Here is a 17,473-nt window from a genome sequence, read left to right on the forward strand (position 1 = left end):
GTCAATACCTTAATTACATAGATATACATGCCATATATATACAATACGTACAGGGTACACTCATCAATTTTATAACTCACATCCCATAATCAAACCTCCCTGACTGTAAAGTATTTGCAATCTTGTGAAAAGCATAATTATTCTTCACTATACTTTCATGTGTGGGTGAAAAGCATTATTGGGTTAAATTTATGTATTTTAATGTTTTGAATATAGTAGCCTTAGGAAGGAAGAGTGGCCCAGGGACAGACCTCCGAGAGACCCTTTGAGGCTTTCAAGCTGGAGCCGGAGAGGCACTGGGGCACAAACTCTAGGAAGGCGTTTGCTGAATCCCCTGTTCATCCCTTGCCAAGATCCGGCCCAGGGCCTGGCATGGTGACCTCCATCTATACCTCCTGACTGGCTAAAGGCAGGCCTGTTAAGCACCTGATGCAGTTTGCAATCCAGAATGGAATGGCTTACTCAGGCCTCATCAACCACAACTCCAGAGATACAACTGCTGCACCCAGCCCCGCCCACAGGATGTCAGAGCAAGCAAACAGGCCTTGGGGACATGCCAATGGGGTGATGGAAACCTAGACCTCCTAACCTTGTTTGGACCAGCTACTTTGTTCAGGTGGGTTTCTGTGTTGGTTTTTGTTTGTGGTGGTGTTGTGACTGTCATTTAATTTGCTTTTAAAAAGCAGCTCTCCTCTCTGCCTCAGAAATGCTCAGGCCTCTGAGGCATCACCTGCAAAGACAGGAAACTCTCCCTTGGCTCGGGAGGAGTCTAGACTAAAGGCCTCGGATCGGGGGCTGCTTGAGTAGCTCAATAGGCTCAGCATCTGACTTGATTTTGGCTCAGGTCATGATCTCACAGTTCGAGGGTTCCAGCCCTGAATCTGGCTCTGCACTGACAGTGCGGAGCCTGCTTGGGATTCTGTCTCCCTCTCTCTCTGCCCCTTCCCTGCTCACATGCTCTCTCTCATAAATAAATAAACATTCAAAAAAGAAAATAAAAGCTCTGGAGGAACTCTTTGCCAGTTGCCCTCCCTTGTAAGGCGCACATTCTTTGCCTGGATGATTCTCCTTTTCTGCCTTCAAAGCACTTTTCCAGGACTAACATATGCCCAGGAGGCAAGTGGCCAACTCTGTGTTCCCAGCCACCCCTTCATTTTGAGGCCGTCACAGCCAGCAGTGAGCACAGAGTCACTGACTCAAGAAAGGAAAGATAATTCTAGGTGCTTGCTTCCATTCCTCCCCCCCCCCCCTCCCCTTATCTCAATGAATTATTTCACCAACCCACAGAGCAGGTCAGACAGATGACAGGACCATAGTTCATGGCTGCTAAGAGTAGAGTTTGCATTAGGATTTGGCTTTATCTGAAAAAAATAAATAAAATACGCTCTTTCCCACCACCTGACGATTCGCCTTCCGGCTTGTTGAGTGCCAGTTACGCCAAGCCCTTTCCCTTTCCTGGGCTTTGGCTCACTAAAGGGTTACACTGTTCGTTGCCCTCCCATTGAGCTGGAAACTACAACTTCCAGCAGCCAGTATACATCAAGAATACCTCCCCTCATTCCACCTGCTAACTCCATCTGCTACTGCCAGGAAGCCCGAGCCGGCGTGTAGAGGGATGATTTTGGCAAAGTTACCGCATTTCACTTCCTGATTTGGTAAAGCCTGCCATCATCTATATTAAGGCAAACCCATGCCCCCTGCAAAAATGGGGGAAAAAAGCATTCCGAGGCAGCGAGACCCAGACCTGCAAGGCTGATGACAGCAAGAAGGAAGGGTATTTGTACTAGGGGGCGTTAGATGATTCCAAATGCATTCCCTTTCCTGAAAAAAACAAAGGCTGATTTCAAGTCCCCCCCCTCTCTCGGGCTTAATCACTACTCACCGGCGGCGTTTTCTCTAAGGACCACCTATCGGAGGTTTCTGAGAAATGACTTGGACTCTTCGCGCAACCCGGAGGCACAGCCTCCTTAATTCCTTCCCCAACTCAAGAGCGGCCAGGGTGCTGCAGTGTTTTGCTTTCAAAGGCCGCGATGTGATTTGCCAGGACGCCTGCCAGTCAGAGGCTGGCGGCGACTTCGTGCAGGCGAGTGGCTGCGAGGAAGGGATGGGCGGGACAGCCCCCGGCTATTGGCTGTGCCGCAAAGCTTGCTTGAAGCGTAGGGGGAGAGACTTGGGGAGGCGGCGCCCTCCTCCAGCTTCGCGCTCACCTGGAGGGGGTCCCCTCTAGCGGCCGCACCAAGAACGTAGGAACAAACCCTGCTCTCGCTCTCCGGAGAGCTCAGGTGACTGCTCACCTCCCCCTGCCCGACAGGTGGTCAGCCTGCCTGGAGTCCTGCCTTCCAATTCTTAGCGCTGCCTCCTGGGCTTTGCTCCTGCTGTTGCTGCACTTTATGCTCTCACCATCTATTCAAATCCTTCACATCCCTCGAGACCCGGCTACCCCCAAAGCCTTCCTTAGTACTGGGGGCCATATACATCTTCCTTTGCGGGCCCTCCCCTAACACCTGTTGGCTGAACTATATACCGACGCTCCCAGCGCGTCCGCAGCTCCGCAATGCTTAAGGTCCTCCAGTGAGCCTAGCTCTTGTAAGGTACAACCGTAAGTACAGTCAGTAGGCAATAAATGTAATCAACACGTGCATGGAGCTTACACTTCTTCATACATGCATCTCATTTCAGATCCTTGCAACAACCCCCTGAGAGGGACGTGGAGCTCATACCCATTTTACAGATGAAGAAATGGCATTTGGGCAGAGACCCCCAAGGAGGAGAAAGTAGCCAGATTTGGTTCAGATCTGGAGGTAGAGAGACTCAGAGGGAACACCCGAGAGCAGAACAAGGTTGGCATTTCGTAGGAACTGCCCATAGGAAAGCGTGACTCGAGCAAGATTTTTCTGGGGCGTGGGTGGTAGGAGCCGCAATCAGAGGACCCGGCCAGGGACGGCTTAGTAAAACCTTTGGATTTCATCCTAAATTTAAGGGGGGGGCCATTGAGGGTTCTGAGCTGGCGAGTGACAAGATCACAGGGACTGTTCTGAAGCTTGTAAAGAGGGGCTCAAGGAACACTATATGTCTGTCTGCCATTGGATCGTTGTCCATAGCAATCTTTTTTCTTTTATACATAGGGCTTGGAGGAATGTTGTCTTAGGTTTATTCTTTTAACTAAGATTTCTGGGTAGGTAAAATTCTAAGGCTCTTGGTCTATCACAAGACATTTGAGGGATCACTTAGATAATCCCCTATTAAATTTCCCAACCCGTTCTGACTTAATTAACCTGAACCCTTAAAATTCTGGCAAACTCCCTGCGGTTGTTTTTTTTTTTTTTTTTTGAAAAGCCTCTGGCGATTGGGCAACAACTTTTCACCTTAAAGAAACAGAGGAAACCATTGGCTAGTTACTCAGGAGGCGGGCTGAGGAAGGACTCTAGAATGTTAGGAGGTTGGTTGCCATAGCGACGGGGAGGCTGCGCAGGCCAGAGTCAGCCCTGGGGAACCCGACGAGGTAGGAGGCAGTTCTTGTCCGGGAACGGGTCGCGGGGTGGTGGGGAGGAGGACCTGGCGCACCCCATGGGACACCACTGAGATCCCCGGCCTTCTGGGTGCGTGCGGAATTCTTCTGCGGAGCTGGGTGGTGCCCCAGGGCGAGAAAAAGCCAAGGTCGGAGGTGCTCCCTCCTGATGGTGTGCCCCCAGCTAAAGCGGTGATGATAACCACGGCCTGCCCTCCCCCACGGAGGTCCTATGAAGGGCGTGGGCCTCTGGCCCCCTGCCTCTGCCTCTGGGAGTGTACAAACGGTTGGGGGCTCCGTGCTGGGCAGTGGGTGGACGACAAAGAGCTGAGTTCTAACCCCAGGCCCTCCCCAGCAATTTGGGTGTCCCTCAGCGAAGTCTCCCCTGCTCTGGGCCTCAGTTTATCCATCTGTAAAGTGAAAGGGTGAGATTGGAATTTGGCAGTCACTAGCCGGCTGCTAAAGCTCCTTCCTGCTCTCTGACATGCCTTCTCAGTTCATGAAAAAATATTAAATGGATTATTTCCCCCGAGAGGGCTTTGAAAAGTGTAAAATACTTTCAAGATGCACCTTTAGCATTATGTATGACTGAATCGGTAAAAATCTCATATAGTCAAAACTGCTCGCTCAAATACTATAAAGTTCCACATACAGTAACAGTATATATGATTTAGTATATACTGATACATGCCGCACATTAATATGCATGTATAGATGTATAAAAAATGTGATAATACTGTAACATAAATGATAAAGGGTTTTTTTTTTTTTTTAAATGTAGTTGAGTGAAGATATGCCTGTATTTATAGTCAGGTGAGTTAAAACCTTATAGAATGTGGCTCCGAAAGGAAAGAGTTGTATTATGAATACATCTATATGGACTATGGCTAGAATACGTCTACCCCTAGTATCCATTCATCCCACAAATATTATCGAGCAACTAGGAAACATGTGCTAGGAAACACACTGGGGATTCAGTGATGAACGTTCTATTGGGGAAAACCATAAACAAAGAAATACATATAAAATATGATGCTTGGTGGTGAAAAGTGCATTGAGAAACATAAGGCAGTGTCGGGCTGGAGAGAGAGGGGTGGTATTCTGTAGGAGAGAGTGATTAAGGAAGACGTCCCTAAGAAACTTTGAGGAGAGACCCAGACGAATCTGGTGACGGGGCCGGAAGACAATACCCAGAAGAGGGAAGGGAGGAATCCCCATACTACAAGGAGGTATTGCAGAGGCTGAAAAGGTCCAATGCCTTTAGGTAGTGGGATATGACAACTGCCTTCAAATACTTGAAGAAGAGTCCTATAGAACAGTGGCTTTCAAACTTTTGGAATGTGATCCATGCTAGAAATGCAATTTTATGTTGCCATCCAGCACTCACACATGCACATGACAAACAAAAAGCTCACAAAACACTGCAGGCTGTGACCTGCACTTTGAAAATCACCGACGTGAAAAGAGAGTGGGATTGATTCCAGGCTGATTCCAAGGTGCGGAATGAGGCTGAGTGAAGGGGGAGAAAAAGGAATCAGCTTTGACACAGGCGGAGCTTTCTAGTAGTTAGAACTACCTAACAATGAACTGCCTCGGGAATTCTCAAACTGAGTCCTGGGAGAGCCCAGCATTCTGCGAAAGGGCAACAGTCTCAAATGTTTGCTTTTGAAAACTATTTGTAGGGGTGCCTGGGTGGCTCAGTCGGTTGAGCGTCCCACTTCGGCTCAGGTCATGATCTCACACTCTGTGAGTTCGAGCCCCGCGTCGGGCTCTGTGCTGACGGCTCAGAGCCTGGAGCCTGTTTTGGATTCTGTGTCTCCCTCTCTCTCTGCCCCTTCCCCGCTCATGCTCTGTCTCTCTCTGTCTCAAAAATAAGTAAAAAACATTAAGAAATAAAAATTAAAAAAAAAGAAAACTATTTGTAGTATCCTCGTTTTAAAAAATCCAACCATACCCACTCAAGGCTGCTAAATGTCAAAATTTAGCAGGTTAACATTCAGTGGGTTCTGCCTTAGAGGTTGCTGTAGTGGTTAAGAGTGAGCAGAAGTCAGCCTTTCTAGGTTCAAAGCCTGATTCCACCTCTTACTCTGGTGTGACCTTGAGTAAGTCACCTAACCCCTCTCTCTAAACTGCTGTTTTCTTATCTATAAAATGGGGATAATACCTCACTGGATTATTGTAAGGACAGCATGAAGTATTCCATTCAAGGTATTTAGGACTGTAAGGGCTCAATAAATAAATGATAGTTCTTATTTTAAGCTGTTAATATATTATCCCTGTGCATAGGTCAAAACCTAGTATTAATAAAAGCCTGCCATAGGCCTGGCAGCATCATCTTTCTTTCTTTCTTTTTTTTTTTTTTTTTAATTTTTTTAACGTTTATTTACTTAAAAAAATTTTTTTTTCAACGTTTTTTATTTGCTTTTGGGACAGAGAGAGACAGAGCATGAACGGGGGAGGGGCAGAGAGAGGGAGACACAGAATCGGAAACAGGCTCCAGGCTCCGAGCCATCAGCCCAGAGCCCGACGCGGGGCTCGAACTCACGGACCGCGAGATCGTGACCTGAGCTGAAGTCGGACGCTTAACCGACTGCGCCACCCAGGCGCCCCTAACGTTTATTTACTTTTGAGAGAGAGAGAGAGAGAGAGAGACAGAGCATGAACAGGGGAGGGGCAGAGAGAGAGGGAGACACAGAATCGGAAACAGGCTCCAGGCCCTGAGCGGTCAGCACAGAGCCTGACGCGGGGCTCGAACCCACGGACCGCGAGATCGTGACCTGAGCCGAAGTCGGACGCCTAACCGACCGAGCCACCCAGGCGCCCCAGCATCATCTCTTTCATTACGTGGATCATTGTATTTAATCCACGAGCACGTTGAGAGGAAAGTACCATTATCATTCTCAGTTTACGGAGGGGGCAGTGGGCTCAAAAGATTAAGTGGCTTGTCTAGAATCAGAACTAGTAAGCGGCAGAGTACAACCTTGAACCCAGGACTGGATACTCTTGATTACTGTGTTGGCGCTCACCTGGGACTTGCTTAAACACGTACCACCGATTAGGAAGGTGGTAAATCTTCATTACTCTTTTTTGAGATTCTAGGCCCACGACATCCTGTCATGAACAGTTATACAGGGACGTGCACCAGTAAGGAACATCCGGACAGTGCTCCGTTCAGACCTGGGCTGCACCTGCTCTCATCCTGGCTTCACAGGTATGCAGTGACAAGGCTCGAAAGTATTATTTCCAGTGTCGACTTTAGGTGACTTTATGGATTGTTTTAGAAAGTCTCTTTAATTTTTTATATATTTCAAAAATTTGATAAGGTGCCCATATCACCATTATAATAGGAAGCTTAATTCTTTTTCTAAACACCTGTAATTCTATACATTAGTGCATTTTTATCTTTTATCATTTATTTCTTAATTAACCTTTATATTTGAGTGTAGTTGACACACGATGTTTCATTAGTTTCAGATGTACAACACAGGGATCCCACAGGCATCCCATCATGCTGTGCTCACCCCATTAGTGCATTTTTATTTTATTTAAAAATCTTTTTTACGGGGCGCCTGGGTGGCGCAGTCGGTTAAGCGTCCGACTTCAGCCAGGTCACGATCTCGCGGTCTGTGAGTTCGAGCCCCGCGTCAGGCTCTGGGCTGATGGCTCGGAGCCTGGAGCCTGTTTCCGATTCTGTGTCTCCCTCTCTCTCTGCCCCTCCCCCGTTCATGCTCTGTCTCTCTCTGTCCCAAAAATAAATAAAAAACGTTGAAAAAAAAAAATTAAAAATCTTTTTTACATACTTATTTTTGGGAGAGAGGGACAGAGCGCGAGCAGGGGAGGGGCAGAGAGAGAGGGAGACACAGAATCCGAAGTAGGCTCCAGGCTCCCAGCTGTCAGCACAGAGCCCAGCGTAGGGCTCAAACTCACAAATTAGGAGATCATGACCTGAGCCGAAGTTGGACACTTAACCGACTGAGTCATCCAGGCGCCCCTCCCATCAGTGCATTTTAAAAATAAGAGTTTTCTTGTGGCTAGGGAAATAGATAGTAGAAGTACCAAGTACTCAGTAGGAGGACTAAGACAACACAGCACTCTGGGGTGGTGAGTGAATGGTGGCTGCTTTTATAGATCCGAGAAGACATTTTTATACTGGAGTAGGTGGTTTTCTGTGAGCATTATTGATTTCTGTTGCTTTGAATCTCTTAATTTCTTGGAGTGCACTGCCAATAGCTCTATTAAAGATTAAAGTTTCGGTGTAGCTTATCAACCAAAAAAGATTGAGAATTGCTGCTAAGAGACAAGTGGGGAACAAATACTGAAGGTGAAAAGGATTGGTTGAGCACGCCATCATTCATTCAGTCCTCCATTTGTTCGCAAATGGTCTAAGTTCTTTTGGGGGGAAAAAAAGATGAGCAAAATAGAACGGAAGTCTGTCCACGAAAGATGAACTGCAATGGAAATTGAGTCATGCTCCTGCTGTTAACAACTAAAATAAAGACAGACATGAGGCAACTGGTTTTAGACGTAAGATAAGAGGTAGCTTAGTGTGGCAATTCCTGAGAGAAGGGAAATAAGGTGAGCCCTGCAATTGCCCAAGGTTAGTGCTGGGGGCAGTTTCCGGGCCACAGTTTAGCGGGGGGGAGGAGGGTACCCTCAAAAAAGCCCAGATTTCTGGATTGGGGAGATAGAAATCAGAGTTTAGGAAGACCGGAGAGGCTGGAATTTATAGGGTAGAATACCACAGAGGAGGGGGGACCTGCACAGGTAAAGTTCGGAAACAGAAAGAAGGGGAGCGCCTGGGTGGCTCCATCGGTTGAGCGTCCGACTTCAGCTCAGGTCACGATCGCCCGGTTCGTGAGTTCGAGCCCCGCGTCGGGCTCTGTGCTGACAGTTCAGAGCCTGGGGCCTGCTTCAGATTCTGTGTCTCCCTCTCTCTCTGTCCCTCACCCGCTTGTGCTCTCTCTCTCTCTCAAAATAAACATTAAAAAAAATTAAAAAGAAATAGGAAGAAGTTTCTTCTCAAGTATTTGATTCGTGATGACCGTGGTCAGAATGTGTAGCAATTGGAACAACTTACTGGTACAGGCAACAAATGGAAGAATCTTAAAAGCATTGTGCTATGTGAAAAAAGATAGTCATGATTACATATATATGACATTCTAGAAAAGGCAACTCTTGTGACAGAGAGCAGAGCAGTGGTTGCCGGATGCAGGGTTGGGAGGGAACTGATGGCAAAGAAACACGGGAAGCATTTGGGGATGACGGGTATATTTATGTCTTCGTTGTGATGTGTTTGACACAATTGTAAACCTTTGCCAAAACTTTGAACTGTACACTTAGAACTGATGAATTAGATTGCATGTCAATTACCTGAGCGTGGATAAATTTATAAAGTTCAAGCCTTCGGTAGCTCTGTAAGCAACGTCGACAGTGAACACGTTCGGAGTTCCTGTTACAGGCAGTGCGATGTGCTTGGGAGTTAGGGTCCTCGAACTTGGTAAATCTCAGCCTCTGCCCACAAGATTCCCCGGTGTCTTCTGCAGATAGACCAGAACCCAATCAACATGGTTAACAAGAAGGTGAAATGATCCCTACACATGCTGTATTTTGCTGTTTCAGGTGCTTAGAAGAACACGTGGCAGAGTTTTTCATCAAACAAATGGAACATGTCGCAGAACTTTGCTGAGATGGATGACTCAACACACAAAGACCAACACCCTGGCAAAAAACATTCCAGCAAGGCCAACAAAGTCCAGAAAGGTCTTGTGAATTTAATCATAGATGTCTTTGAGGGGCAAGAGAGCTCTTGACATGTGTTCTTTTTGGCACATAAGAACACATTCTAGAGGAATATAGTAAATCCTGGGTCATACCCTCAAGGCTTAAGGGACATCAGATAGATTGCGTGGGTGGTTCCTCACTGCTTTCTAATGTGGTGACTGGGAAGAAACTATGAAGAGAAAGGATGAGGGGGGGAGGGGGAGGAAGTCTATTCAACACACTTGTTATTTCCATGTATCTGGTAAGAATCTCAGTGCTCACATTTAGATGTATAAAGAGATCTTACTTTCTACATTCCTAAAATTAATGCAAGCCCCCCTTCTGCTGGGTTGTTTGGGGTATTTCCATCTCCCTGGTGGGCTTCTAGAGTCCCTGACGCTCTCCAACCCCAGCCAGACCTCTCTTTCTTCCTCCCATCCTTTGCCTTTGTGCTCTCTTTTTCTTCAATACTTCTTTAACTCGAAGCATAATACATATTCAGAAAAAGCACACCAGTCATAGTTATACAGCTTAATGGATGTTCCTAATGAAAACACCACGTATGGAATCACTCTTCAGGCTAAGACGTAGACTCGCAACAAGTAACCCAAAAGTCCCATCTTGTCCCTTCCCCCATCTCTGCAAAAGTAAACACTACAGCTATCCTGACTTCTAATGGCATTAACTACTTTAGCCTGTTTTTGCACTTTATATAAATTGGAATCATACAACGTGAGCTTTTTGCTCTCAGGCTTTTCTCACTCGTGCTTGAGGGATTGAACTCCATGTTTCCTGTATCAGTGATGAGTTCATTTTCGCTGTTATAAAGTTTCTCGTGGTTGGAATACACCACACTTTATCTATCCATTCTACCATTGAAGGACATTTGGGTCGTTTCCAGTTTGGGGCTACTATGAATATAAGATTCTTAAACTATGCGTGCACCTGTGTTGGGGACATATGTGTATACACGTCGTCTCTACCTTGGAGCAGAATTGCTGGGTCCTAAGATGTGTTTATGATCAGCTTAGTCAATATCGCCATTTTCCCAAAGCGGTTTTGCCAGTTTTATTTCTTCACGAGTAACGTATGAGAATTCCAATTGCTCTACGTCATCGCCAACATCTTTCACACATAGTGGTTTTAATTTGCGTTGCTCTTTGACTGATGAAACTGAGCAACTTTTCATACGTTGGTTGACCTTTAGAATATTCTTTTTGGAAGAGTGATTGTTCAAGGTTTTTGCCCATTTGTTTTCTATTGGAGTTTTCTTCTTAAAAAAAATTTTTTTTAATGTTTATTTATTTTTGGGAGAGAGACCGACAGACAGAGCAGGAGTGAGGGAGGGGCAGAGAGAGAGGGAAACACAGAATCCCAAACAGGCTCCAGGCTCCAAGCTGTCAACACAGAGCCTGATGCGGAGCTCAAACCCATGAACTAGGAGCCAGGGTCAGATGCTCAACCGACTGAGCCACCCAGGAGCCCCTGGATTCTTCTTATTTTTAAGAGGTCTTTAAACCATTCTAGAAATGAGTCGATTTGTCACCTACAGGTAGAGTAAATATCTTTCCGTCTGTGATTTTCCTTTCTGCTCTTAATTTTAATATAGCCCAATTTATCAATCCTTTCCTTTTTAGTTGCTGTGTATATCTGTCCTACTTGAGAAATCTTTGCCTAGCCCCAAATAATTTCTTCTAGAAATTGTATGATTTTACTTCTCGTGTCTAGACCTACAATTCAGTGGAGTTGTTTTTGTGTATGGTATGAGGTGGATGTACAAGTTTGGTGTTTTCAATATCCATATCCAAGTGAACCAGGACCATTTATTGAAAGGCCATTCTCGGGGTACCTGGGTTGCTCAGTCAGTTGAGCCTCTGACTCTTGATTTCGGCTCAGGTTATGCTCTCACGGTTCATGAGTTTGAGTCCCATCTCTGGCTCTGTGCTGGCACTGCGGAGCCTGCTTGGGATTCTCTCCCTCTTTTCTCTGCTCCTTCCCTGCTTGCGCACGGGTGCACGCTCTCTCTCTCTCTCTCTCTCTCAAAAATGAATAAATACACTTAAAAAAAAAAAAAAGAAAGGCCATTCTTTTTCTACTACTCTGCTGCTCTATCTTTGCTATAAATCAGGTGTCCATGTATATGCAGGGCTACTTCTGGATTCTTTATTCTGGTCAATTACTCAACACAGTCTTAATTATTGTAACTTTATAACATCTTTCTTTTATATATATTCTTAAAATTTTTTTTTAACATTTATTCATTTTTTGAGAGAGCATGAGCAGAGGAGGGGAAGAGAGAGAGAGGGAGACACAGACTCCAAAGCAGGCTCCAGGCTCTGAGCTTTCAGCACGGAGCTCGATGCAGGGCTTGAACTCACAGACTGTGAGATCATGACCTGAGCTTAACTGACTGAGCCGCCCAGGCACCCACACAAGTCTTTTTTCCTAAATGTTTATTTATTTTAAGAGAGAGAGAGAGAGAGAGAGAGAGAGAGAGAGAGAGAGAAGGAGCATGAGGGGGGGAGGGGCGGGGGGGAGGATCTCAAGCAGACTCTATGCACAGAGCCTCACGTGGAGTTCCTTCCCACAAACCGTGAGATCATGACCTGAGCCAAAATCAAGAGTCAGATGGTTAGATGACTGAGCCACCTAGGCGCCCCTATAATAAGTCTTTAATGTAGTAGTATAAATCTTTCAACCTTGTATTTTATCTTGGTGACTCTTGGCCCCATTGCATTTCCATATTGATTTTAGAATCAACTCATTAATGTCCTAAGAATAAAAATCCTTACTGCCATTTTGGTTTGGATTGCATTGATTCTAGCAATCAATTTAAGGATAACTTACATGTCTATAATGTTGATTTCTCCCATCCGTGTGCATTTCTTCTAGTCTTCTTAAATTTTTTTCAAAAATGTTTTACAGAGGGGCACCTGGCTGGCTCAGCTGGTAGAGCATGAGACTCTTGAATGTGGGGCTGTGAGTTTGAGCCCCACATTGGGTGTGGATATTACTTAAAAATAAAATCTTAACGCGTTTCACGGCTCTCTGTGTAGAGGTCATGTGTATCTCCTTTATGCCTTCTAGGCATTTGATGTTTTTTTTTTTTAATTTTTATTTAATTTATTTTTAATTTACATCTAAGTTAGCATATAGTGCAACAGTGATTTCAGGAGTAGATTCCTTAATGCCCCTTACCCATTTAGCCCATGTCCCCTCCCACACCCCTTCCAGTAACCTTCTGTTTGTTCTCCATATTTAAGAGTCTCTTATGTTTTGTCCCCCTCCCTATTTATATTATTTTTGCCTCCCTTCCCTATGTTCATCTGTTCTGTGTCTTAAAGTCCTCATATGCTTGAAGTCATATATTTGTCTTTCTCTGACTAATTTCGCTTAGCATAATACCCTCTAGTTCCATCCACGTAGTTGCGAATGGCAAGATTTCATTCTTTTTGATTGCCGAGTAATACTCCATTGTATATATATCCCACATCTTCTTTATCCATTCATCCATGGATGAACATTTGGGCTCTTTCCATACTTTGGCTATTGTTGATAGTGCTGCTATAAACATGGGGTTGCATGCGCCCCTTCAAAACAGCATACCTGTATCCCATGGATAAACGCCTAATAGTGCAATTGCTGGGTCGTAGGGTAGTTCTATTTTTAGTGTTTTGAGGAACCTCCATACTGTTTTCCAGAGTGGCTGCACCAGTTTGCATCCCCACCAACAATGGGAAAGAGATCCTCTTTCTCCGCATCCTCGTCAACATCTGTTGTTGCCTGAGTTGTTCGTGTTAGCCATTCTGACAGGGGTGAGGTGGTATCTCATTGCGGTTTTGATTTGTATTCCCCTGATGATGAGTGATGTTGGGCATTTTTTCATGTGTCGGTTGGCCATCTGGATGTCTTCTTTGGAGAAGTGTCTATTCATGTCTTTGGCCCATTTCTTCACTGGATTATTTTGTTTTTTTGGGTGTTGAGTTTGGTAAGTTCTTTATAGATTTTGGATAGTAACCCTTTATCTGATATGTCGTTTGCAAATGTCTTCTCCCATTCCATCGGTTGCCTTTTAGTTTTGCTGATTGTTTCCTTTGCTGTGCAGCTTTTTATTTTGATGAGATCCCAATGGTTCATTTTTGCTTTGGTTTCCCTTAGGCATTTGATATTTATACTGTTATAAATGGTAATATTTTGATTTCATTTTCTAATTGTATCCTGGTGTAGAAATAAAACAAATTGACTTTTGTATATTGACCTTGATTCTAGTGACCTTACTGAATTCAGTGATTACCCCTTATAGGTTATCTGTAGATTCTTCTCACATTTTCCCACATATAATCTAGTCATCTGTAGATAATGACATGTTTATTTCTTCCTTTCTGATCCATATTTATTTATTTCTCTTGGCTCTTATGCTGATGAGAGTCCTTCAGGACAGTGTTGAAGAGAACTATGACAGCAGTCGCCTGGCTTCATTGTCTGTCTCAGGAGAAAGCTTTTAATATTTCATTATTCAGTATCACATTTACTATAGGCTTTTGTGATAGATAGCTTTTATCCGATTAAGGAAATTTGCTTCTAGGCCTAGTTGGCTAGGTTTTTTTTTGTTTTTTTTTATCCTAAAAGGATGCTAGATTTTATGAAATGCTTTCTCTATGTACTCAACAGATAACCACCAAAAAAAGATACGCAGATGGCAAATAGCATCTAAAGAGATGCTCAGCATCATTAGTCATTACAAATATGCAAATGAGGACCACAGTGAGATACTACACACCCCCCAGGATGGCAGAAATGAAAAAGATTGCCCATTGTTGGTGAGGACGTGAAGGCACAATCACTCTCATACATTAATAGTGGAGACTTACAAAAGCACAACTTTGGGAAAGAGTTCGGCAGTTTATTTTTATTATTTTTAATGTTTATTTTTGAGAGAGAGAGCGTGAGCAGGGGAGGGGCGGGGGGGGCGGGACAGAGGCTCTGGACTGACAGCAGCGAGCTGGATATGGGGCTCGAACTCCCAAACCGTGAGGTCATAACCTGAGCCGAGGTCAGAGGCTCAACCAACTGGGCCACCCAAGTGCCCCTGGCAGTTTCTTTGAAAGTTAAACATCTTATCCAGCCATTCCACTCCTGAGTATTTACCCAAGAGAAATGACAATGTATGCCCACTCTTTCATTTGTATGAGGACTTGTAGTGGAATGGAGAGAAGAGTTTATGTGTAGTACTCCCAAACTGTCAGCACCTCAAATTTCCATCCGCAAGGTATTAATAATTGTCACATTTCTATATAATGAAATGCTACTCAGCAATAAAATCAATGAACCATTGATATTTCAACAACGTGGATGAATCTCAAAATAATTACGCTAAATGAAAGAAGACAGGCAAAAAAGAATACATACTCTATGATTCTGTTCTGCATCTACTGAGATGATCATATGGTTTTTCTCTTTAGTTGGTCAGTGTGGTGAATGACATTGACTTTCAAATGTTAACCTATCTTTGCATTACTGAGATAAACTCCGCTTGGTCATGATGTATTGTCTTTGTTTATACACTGTTGGATTTAATTTACTAAAAATTTTCTTAAAAAATTTTTTTTAATGTTTGTTTATTTTTGACAGAGAGAGAGAGAGAGAGAGAGACAGAGCATGAGTGGGGGAGGGGCAGAGAGAGGGAGACACAGAATCCTAAGCAGGCTCCAGGCCTGACACGGAGCTTGAACTCACTAGTTGTGAGATCATGACCTGAGCTGAAGTCAGACATTTCATCGACTGAGCCACCCAGGGGCCCCCAAATTTTCTAACAATTTCTGTGTGTAGGTTTATGAGGATTATTGATCTGTAGTGGTTCCCCTCCTACCCCACCATGACACTGGCTCATTTTGATATTAGGGTGATGCTGACCACCTAGAATAGATTGGGAAATGTCTTTTCCTCTTCAATTTTCTGGAATAGATTATATAGAATTGATAGGTGCAGTGTTCTATAAATGTTAGTTAGGTCAAGTTAGATAATAGTATTATTCACGTCATATATATTTATATAGATTATATATTATTTATATAACAAATATTATATAAATATATATTTATATGTATTATATATCAGTATATAATCTATATAAATATATAATCCATATAAATATATAATATATAACATATGATATATAAATATTCATAATATATAATATAAAATATATAATATATAAATATATATTTATATATTATATATATAAATACATATAATATATAAATACAATATATAATATGTATATATAGTTAAGATTTTATTTTTAAGTAATATCTATATCTGACATGCAGCTTGAACTCACAACCCCAAGATCAAGAGTCCCATGCTCTACCAACTGACCCTGCCAGATGCCCCCAAGTCTCATATATCTTTACTGATATTCTATCTACTTGTTTAAATTAGTGAGGGAAGAACTTTTTTCTTTACATATGAAATTTATTGTCAAATTGGTTTCCATACAATACCCAGTGCTCATCCCAACAGGTGCCCTCAATGCCCATCCCCCACTTTCCCCTCCCTCCCACCCCCCATCAACCTTCAGTTTATTCTCAGTTTTTAAGAATCTCTTATGGTTTGCCTCTCTAACTTTTTTTTCCCCCTTCCCCTCCCCCATGGTCTTCTGTTAAGTTTCTCAGGATCCACATAAGAGTGAAACCATATGGTATCTGTCTTTCTCTGTAGGACTTATTTCACTTAGCATAACACTCTCCAGTTCCATCCACGTTGCTACAAAGGGCCATATTTCGTTCTTTCTCATTGCCATGTAGTACTCCATTGTGTATATGAACCACAACTTCTTTACCCACTCATCAGTTGATGGACATTTAGGCTCTTTCCATAATTTGGCTATTGTTGAAAGTGCTGCTATAAACATTGGGGTACAGAGGGAGGAACTTTTAAATCTAACTGTAATTGTGGAATATTCTATTTCTTCTTACAGTACTATGAGCTTTTGTTTCGTGTATTTTGAGTTTCTTGTTATCAGATATATTGATATTTAGGCTTGTAATGTTCTCTTAAGGAATTGACCTCTATATGGTTATGAAATGATCCTCTTTATTGCAGGGAATATTTTTTCTCTGAAATCTGCTTTGTCTGATACTAATATCTAGCATTGTTTTTAATGTTAGCATAGTGTATCTTTTCCCATTCTTTTATTTTTAACCTATTTCTGGGATTACCTTTAAGGTATATTTCTTGCAGGCAGCATATAGTTAGGTCTTCCTTATCCAAGTTGAGCAGCTCTGTCTTTTGATTGGACTATTTAGACTATTGAAATTTAATGTGAACATTGGTGTGTGGGTTTAAGTTTACCATCTTGTGATTTGCTTGGTATTTGTCGTATCTATGCCTTATTTACTTTTTCTGTCATCTTCTGCATTGAGTATATTTTTGTTTCTATTTTATCTCCTTTGTTGGCTTATTAGGAATAACTCTTGGGGCACCTGGCTGGCTCATTTGGTGGAGCATATGACTCTTGACCTCTGGGTTTTGAGTTTGAGCCCTGAATTGGAGTAGAGATTACTTTAAAAATAAAATCTTTTGGGGCGCCTGGGTGGCTCAGTCAGTTAAGCCTCTGGCTTTGGCTCAGGTCATGATCTCGCAGTTTGTGAGTTCGAGCCCCACACCGGGCTCTGTGCGGACAGCTCAGAGCCTGGAGCCTGCTTCGGATTCTGTGTCTCCCTCTCTCTGCTCCTCCCCTGCTCATGCTCTGTCTCTCTCTTTCTCAAAAATAAATAAACATTAAAAAAAATTTTTTTTAATAAAAATAAAATCTTAAAAAAAAAAAAAGGAATAACTCTTTACCGTGTTTTCTTAGTGGCTGCTTTAGAGCAAGGGTTGGCAAACTTTGGCCCTTGGCCAAATCTGATCTGCTGCCTGTTTTTATAAATTAAATTTTGGTTTTGATTGATTGTATATCTTCTCATGATGAATTGCATTTTTTTTTTCTTTACATGCCTATTAATTCTTAACTGAACACTATATATTTTTCATGGTACCTGTTGGGTGCTGGATCCTTTTCCAGTCCTGTAAATTCTTATGCTTTGTTCTGGGATACAGTTAAATTACTTGGAAACGGTTGGAGTTTTTCAAGTCTAGCTGTTGAGTGTTAGCTGGGACCCGAGCGGCCTTAAGCCTAGGGGTAGTTTTGCTCTATTTCGGAGG

At 43.3% G+C, this 17,473-nt stretch overlaps 2 protein-coding genes across 12 annotated transcripts in view; one reads left to right on the forward strand and one right to left on the reverse strand.

Moving 5' to 3' along the window:
- NIPAL3 (NIPA like domain containing 3) overlaps positions 1-2,015 on the reverse strand; it is a 50,320-nt gene extending 48,305 nt beyond the window's left edge. For all 3 annotated transcript variants that reach the window (XM_058718629.1, XM_058718631.1, XM_058718630.1), the window contains exon 1: positions 1,883-2,015. The gene's annotated coding sequence lies outside the window, so the exon portion shown is untranslated. The remainder of the gene's footprint in view (positions 1-1,882) is intronic.
- Positions 2,016-2,816: 801 nt separating this feature from the next.
- STPG1 (sperm tail PG-rich repeat containing 1) overlaps positions 2,817-17,473 on the forward strand; it is a 56,150-nt gene continuing 41,493 nt past the window's right edge. For 4 of the 9 annotated variants that reach the window (XM_058718620.1, XM_058718627.1, XM_058718626.1 and 1 more), the window contains exons 1-3: positions 4,290-4,321; positions 6,608-6,719; positions 9,128-9,268. In XM_058718620.1, coding sequence (XP_058574603.1) covers positions 9,200-9,268 — 69 coding nt within the window. In that variant the 5' untranslated portion in view covers positions 4,290-4,321; positions 6,608-6,719; positions 9,128-9,199. Of the gene's footprint in view, positions 2,841-3,449; positions 3,503-3,525; positions 3,600-4,289; positions 4,322-6,607; positions 6,720-9,127; positions 9,269-13,939; positions 14,089-17,473 lie in introns of those variants that run through there. The other 5 variants (XM_058718619.1, XM_058718623.1, XM_058718621.1 and 2 more) reach the window with 5 other exon arrangements.

The sequence above is a fragment of the Neofelis nebulosa genome, chromosome 2 (genome assembly GCF_028018385.1).
Source record: "Neofelis nebulosa isolate mNeoNeb1 chromosome 2, mNeoNeb1.pri, whole genome shotgun sequence".
NCBI classification, from domain to species: domain Eukaryota; kingdom Metazoa; phylum Chordata; class Mammalia; order Carnivora; family Felidae; genus Neofelis; species Neofelis nebulosa.